Consider the following 6670-nt stretch of genomic DNA (forward strand, 5'->3'; position numbering starts at 1 on the left):
TGCAAAGGCGGGCGGGGAACGTTGGAGCCCTTCGTCACTGAAGCAAGCTAGCCTCCTGTTCAGTTTAAGCTGCCTGGCTGCCGGCCACCATCTTGGCTGACAGTTAATTTGCATATCGCCCCTGATTAGCCAATGGGAAGGGTATCGGTCGTACGCCAATTACCATGTTTCTCTTTTATTAGATAAGGATTGTGTGTTCACCACCCCAAGTCAAGTCTCCTTCCATCACCTTCCCCCCCCATACGTTCTTGTACCTCTACTTTGTTATTGATGTCACAAATTATTATTTATGTATTATATACCCATTAACATAGATTTACCGTTTTTGTTTTTGCCATTTAAATTTATGTATCAAAGTTACTATAGTGTAGGTTATTGTATTTGTATATTTTTTAAAAAGAATCTTATATTTTTATGACTTTGTGTTGCTATCTACTGTACTTTCATTTCAACTTAAAGTTTCTTGTAGAGCAATTCTAATAGGAATGAACTCTCTAAGCTTTTGTTTTCCTGGAAAAGTCTTATTTCTCCTTCATTTTTGAAGGACAATTTGCCAGATATGGTATTCCTGGTTGACAGTTTTTTCTTTCAGCAGTTTGAATATATCATCCCACTCCCTCCTGGCCTGCAAAATTTCTGCCGAGAAATCCACTGATAATATGGAAACTCCTAGGTATGTGACTGATACTTTTATCTTGCTGCTATCAAAATTGTCCTTTGTCACCCTAGCCAGTTTGGTTCAGTAGCTAGAGCATTGGCCCACAGACTAAAAGATCACAGGTTTAATTCCAGGCAAGGGCATGTACTTCGGTTGCAGGTTCAATCCCTAGCCCCAGTAGGGTGCATGTAGGAAACACCCAATCAATGTGTATGGGGGGGGTGGGGGAATTAAAAAAGAAAAAGAAAAAAGATTGTGCTTTGTCTTTTGTCTTTGGCTTTAGACACATGGGTTACAATATGTCTCAGTGTAGTTCTCTTTGGATTTATCCTAGTTGAAAGAGCATCTTGAATCTGTATGTCCATTTCTTTCCTCAGATTTGGATAGGTTTCCATCATCATTATTATTATTTTTGAATAAGCTCTTTGCCCCTTCTCTTTCTTCTCCTTATGGATTCCCATGGTGTGTATATTATCACTATAGTGTCCTGTAGCCTCTCTTTGCCTTCCTGTATTCTTTTTTCTCCTCTTGATTTCAAATGATCAGTCTTCAAGTTTGCTGATATTTTTCTTTTGCCTGTTTATGTCTGCTATTGAACCTTTTAAATAAAAATTTCAGTTTAGTTTTGTAATCTTTAGCTTTATATTTGTTAGGTTGGTTTTTTATAGTTTCTGTCTATTGATTCTTATTTTGTACATACATCATTTTTCTGATTTCATTTAGTCGTCTGGTCTTTTTTAGGTCATTGAGTAGCTTTATGACAGTTTTCACATTCTTTGTCAGGTAGTTCATAGGCCTGCATCTCTTTAGGATCCGTTTCTGGAGTTTTATTTTGATCCTTTGGTTAGTCATTGTTTCCCTGTTTCTTTGTATGTCTTGTAGTGTTTTTGCTGGAATTGACAACCACCTCTCAGTCTTTGCCTCCTGACTTCATTCAAGGGAAGAACTTCACTAACGAGCCTGGCTGCAGGTTCTAGATCTCTCAAACCTTTTTGATCTCTTTCTTCCCCTGGCTTCTGACTGTGTAACTGCAGCTCTAACATACTGGTTACCTCTGTTTTCACCACCTTCCACACTCTGGTGCCAGTCTCGTCAGCCCTCCAAGTCAGGAGAGACAGGAACCAATCTCTTGGGTAGCCCCCAGACAATCCAGAATGTTGGACTCATACTCCATTCTTTTGTTTTTGTTTTAAAGGGAGGAACCCTGGTATGAAGGATTGCTTTTTAGTTGCTCCTGGCTATACTGTGTAGGGGAAGGAACATGAGCAGGCATGCCAGATACCAAAATTTTCCTTCCCCTTTTGCTGGAATTTCTTCTTGATTTTATAATATCCTGGGTGCTATAGCTCTCACTTGATCTCTAGGGTTCTCACAGAGGTATTAGTCTGTTGTTAACTTGGTATCTCTGGGGGGCGGGGCAGGGAGGGTAGGAGGATGTGAAGCTTTCTGGTTTGTCATCTGACTAATGTCATTAACCCTTGTACCTTTTAAAAAATATATATATTTTATTGATTTTTTTACAGAGAGGAAGGGAGAGGGATAGAGAGTTAGAAACATCGATGAGAGAGAAACATCGATCAACCGCCTCTTGCACACCCCCTACTGGGGATGTGCCCACAACTGAGGTACATGCCCTTGACCGGAACCAAACCTGGGACCCCTTAGTCTGCAGGCCGACACTCTATCCACTGAGCCAGACTGGCCAGGGCAACCCTTGTACCTTTTTAAGAGCAAGGAAAGCCTTCCTAAAGTCACCTAACGGATTTCTCCTTATATCTCACTGGCCATATCTACCTCTTGGACTTACTCCCAGTCTGGCACAGCAGGGGAGCATAATCCTCACGGTTTGGCTTATGTTAATGAGAATTCACGCACTGGGATTAGTAAGGGACTCCGCTCCTAAAGCTCATTACCACTTGGTACCTGAATAAAACAGCTTCTGTTTGTAAGAAAAACAAAAGAAGGTAATAGCCTTTGGGGAAGCAATCGCCTTTTCCACCTTAAATGTTAAATTGTTGGTTGTCCTTTTTAGAACCGAAGAGATTCCTCTGAAAATCTTGGCCCACAATGGCTTGGTTGGAAGACTTATTGGAAAAGAAGGCAGAAATTTGAAGAAAATTGAACATGAGACTGGGACCAAGATAACAATTTCATCGTAAGCCACCCATTCAGATTCATTGTGCCCATTAATAGAGAATTTGGTCATCTTGCAATGCCCAGTTCATTCATCTGCTTTTCTATAACATGGGAGTGTAATCAGAAGTCACATAGTTTTCTCCAAAACTATAAAGACAAATACATAAATAGTCACCAGTCAGACATTTTACTATAGATGTGATCTGTCACTAGCAAGATTTGAGATAAGGCGGTAAGTGTTCTGTACTTCAGTGTGTGGTGAGGAAATTCGCTCTTCTCCTCACCGTCTCCACCAAGACTTGTTTGTTATCCTCTGGGATTTATTTCTCCTTATGATGAAAGCAAATTTCTGTTTTATTCCCTGGTGGCCAGCTTGCAGGATTTGAGCATATACAACCCTGAAAGAACCATCACTGTGAAGGGCACAGTAGAGGCCTGTGCCAGTGCTGAGATGGAGATTATGAAGAAGCTACGTGAGGCCTTTGAAAATGACATGCTGGCTGTAAATGTAAGTGCCTAATGCTTTCTTCTCCTGGTTTCCACATGTTTTTGGTAGAATTCAAGCCTCTCTAAGAATAGTTGTCCTTCAGATAGAGAAGAAACATCAAATAGGTATGCAGAGTTATTGCTGCCTTCTTGGAGCAAGGGCATTAAACTAATCAGGAGACCGTTATGATAAATGCACTGGACAAAATAGTGTGAAACCATTAAAATCGTAACTGAAAATTTTAAAATAAGGAATCGACTATGATATAATGTTAGTAAAGAAAAGTATATAAAAGTGTATAAAATTGGAGTTATAATTATGTAAAATAATATGTATCAAAATGACGGAAGGCTACATATAAAAATAGCTTTTATATTAGAAAGGTGGGTTTTTTCCCCAATTTCCATCCAATTGTAAATGTAAATACCTTCAAATGAACTTCTGAGTTTCATCTCTTGCTTAATGATCTGCTCTTTTAGGTTACCTAGTAAATATTGTCAACCACCTCAGCTCTAATATTCCTAACAGACTGATTTGGGTTTATCTTTCTTATTATTGCTGTGTAGTTCCCACTTTATAATAGGAAGACACCAGTCTGGCATAAGAAATTTTAAAAGTATTTGTCCATTGCCAAAACTCAGTAAATGTTTTTATTTTCTGTAATAATGATTTTCTAACATATATTGAAGAGGAAAGGATGCTGTAATGCGTCCTCCTAATCCCATAATCCAGCTTCCACGGTTATCAACTCATGGCCTGTTTTGTTTCATCTGAACCATCATCATCCGCTGTACCCTCCCCCGCTTTGGATGTCCTTGCAGCAAATCCTAGGCCGGGTAACATTTCAGAGGAGTAAATGCTGACAAAGAGCTGTGTAGGTTCAACGCAGTTCCCTCCCTGCAGCACATCCCACAGCATCTACCCCCTTCCTCAGGTCAGTGCTCTCTCTCCCACCTGAGCAGCCACATCACGTGGCACTGGGGACACATGACGAGAAGCGTGACCTTCTCTCCCCATTTGTGTGTGTTTGTCTGTAGAAGTGTCATTAGCATCCAGTGATCTCATTATCTTCTTTCTGGATACCGATATCTTACAAGAAACATCTCTTTCTGTGAACACCCAGAAAAGCTACACAAGGGTCTGGGTGCTCCACTCGTCTTCACCTGAGCCCACCATGTGGATTCATTCATGTCTGTACCAAAGTCACACACTGATCGATGAATAGCAAAACTACTAGAGCTTATATATCTAGTTGGGTAAAGGTTAAGGACCCCAGCCCTACTGTTCCAAACATTCTAAAAGAAGGCAAGTTGGTAGGCGACCCTAGCCGCAGAAAAGAAGGAAGATGTTAGAGATCCGCTTAGGGTTTGAGGAGACAAAGACAGGAGAAGGTTGGACACAGGCCAGGGTGGGTGACTACCTCTGTCTGCCTTTGATGGGCTGTGTAAAGTTCGACTCTATCCCTTTTGCGGCCACCGCTGAAGTGCCAGCGGCCGATGAGTTCAGACCCTTTGACTTCTGACCAGAGGAGGAACCATAAAAGGCATCTCAAAGTACCTTCCCAAATTCATAGGGAAATTATCTTCTCTTCCCAAAGAGCTGAGACATTAGTACAGTGTTCCACCCACACCCGTCCGAAAGGATGATGAAGTTCAGGTTTAAGGACACTACAAAGAGCAGCAAATTGGTAAAGTTGTCCAGGTTTACAGGAAGAAATGTGCCATCTTCGTTGAATGAGTGCAACGGGAGAAAGCGAGCGGTACAACTGCTCATGAGGGCATTCACCCCAGCAAGGTGGTTATCACTAGAGTAAAGCTGGACAGAGACCACGAAACGATCCTTGAACATAGAGCCAAATCTGGCCAAGTAAGAAAGGAAAGGGGCAAATACCAAGAAGAACAATTGAGAAGATGCAGAAATAAAAGTAATCTTATATGCAACTTTCATGAAAAACTATTAAAATGGGTGATGGGGCGGGAACACCTCGACTCTAGCCTATGGGAGCGTCCCCGTGTTTGAATGTGAAATAAACAAGCAAGTGAGATGGTCACGAAACTGGTAACCAAATGGTGAAAAGGCCAAAGTTGTGAACTGTTCTGCACCTGGACACAGAGCTTCTGTAGGTGGTGTCCTAGACAGCGTTCGGAAACAGCTGTTACTCCAGTGTGTGTTAAACATACCCGTTCAACGAGTGTTTATCAAGTACTTACTGTGCACCAGGCACTGAGCCCACAACACAAGACAGTCTCCGTGCACGAGGGAATTATGTCTGAAAGGGGAAGAGGTGCCTACGCAGGTGACCCACATACCATGTGGGGAGTGCTCTCTAAGGAAATGTAGGAATGTTAGCACAGAAAGGGCGTGTGGATGAGGCCTTCGGGGTGAGAGAAGGCTTCCCCGATGAGGGGACACCTACACTCCGGTGAAACCCACGTGATGAGTAGGACTCAGTCAGGTGAGGAGCGAGAGGAGCACGTTCCTTGCAGGGTGGACAAAGCGTACGGGGGCCCAGAGGTGAGAGGCACAGGAGTGCAGGTTGGGGAGGAGGGGCTGGCAGCAGAGGCTGGTGAGGTGGCCTGGGTCCCCAGGAAGAGCCTCATTTGCTGCTGAGATGTGTAGATACTCTCAAGGGTGGCAGAGAAACTTTGGAGGAACACTGTCATCACGTTGAGGTTTGGAGAGCCCACCCCAGCAGCAGGGTGGGGAAGAGGTTGCAGGGCTGGGGCAGAGCTCATGAGGAATCCCTGGTGCCACGGTGGCAGGAGATAGAGGTTGACCCCGGCAAGCCGGGACTCTGCTCGCCTCCCCTCACCTTGCTCTCCATTTCTGTTCCCAGCAACAAGCCAACCTGATCCCGGGGTTGAACCTCAGCGCACTTGGCATCTTTTCAACAGGATTATCTGTGCTGCCTCCACCAGCGGGGCCCCGAGGACCTCCCCCTCCTCCTCCCTACCACCCGTTCGCTGTAAGTAGCTCAGCTTCAGAGGACCTCCCCCTCCTCCTCCCTACCATCCGTTCGCTGTAAGTAGCTCAGCTTCAGAGGGTTGCTCGCGCTCTGGGCACCTCCAGGCAGCAGCATGGCTCTGCTCTGTTCCTCAGAGCTAAAGCTTGAACGTGGAGGCCTTGCTCATAAGTGACCGTAGGAGGAATCCAGCCTGTCTTAGACTTCTTCCTAAGGGACAGATTGATATTATTCCACCTTCCTCTAAACATGTACTATCTACACTAATAAAAGAAAAAATGGTAATTGGCGTACGACGCTACCCTTTTCATTGGCTAATCAGGGCTATATGCAAATTAACTGCCAACTCAGATGGCAGTTAACTGACAACAAAGATGGAGGTTAATTTGCATATGTAGGCACAATGCAGGGAGGCGAAAGGGAAAGC

The 6670-nt window shown here is 43.7% G+C and overlaps 1 protein-coding gene, 1 long non-coding RNA gene and 1 pseudogene across 2 annotated transcripts in view; 2 read left to right on the forward strand and 1 right to left on the reverse strand.

Moving 5' to 3' along the window:
* The window catches only part of LOC107184599, a 17648-nt gene extending 15158 nt beyond the window's left edge, over positions 1-2490 (reverse strand). Inside the window, exon 1 of the long non-coding RNA XR_001515491.1 lies at positions 2480-2490. This is a non-coding gene — a long non-coding RNA (uncharacterized LOC107184599). The remainder of the gene's footprint in view (positions 1-2479) is intronic.
* Positions 1-6670, forward strand: part of IGF2BP2 (insulin like growth factor 2 mRNA binding protein 2) — a 148195-nt gene that overhangs the window by 123509 nt on the left and 18016 nt on the right. Inside the window, exons 7-10 of the mRNA XM_006773329.2 lie at positions 596-673; positions 2691-2813; positions 3167-3302; positions 6118-6246. Of these exons, the coding sequence (XP_006773392.1) occupies positions 596-673; positions 2691-2813; positions 3167-3302; positions 6118-6246 (466 nt within the window). The remainder of the gene's footprint in view (positions 1-595; positions 674-2690; positions 2814-3166; positions 3303-6117; positions 6247-6670) is intronic.
* LOC102770902 lies at positions 3922-5409 on the forward strand (annotated as a pseudogene).

This window comes from Myotis davidii, unplaced genomic scaffold, assembly GCF_000327345.1.
Source record: "Myotis davidii unplaced genomic scaffold, ASM32734v1 scaffold626, whole genome shotgun sequence".
In the NCBI taxonomy this organism is placed as follows: domain Eukaryota; kingdom Metazoa; phylum Chordata; class Mammalia; order Chiroptera; family Vespertilionidae; genus Myotis; species Myotis davidii.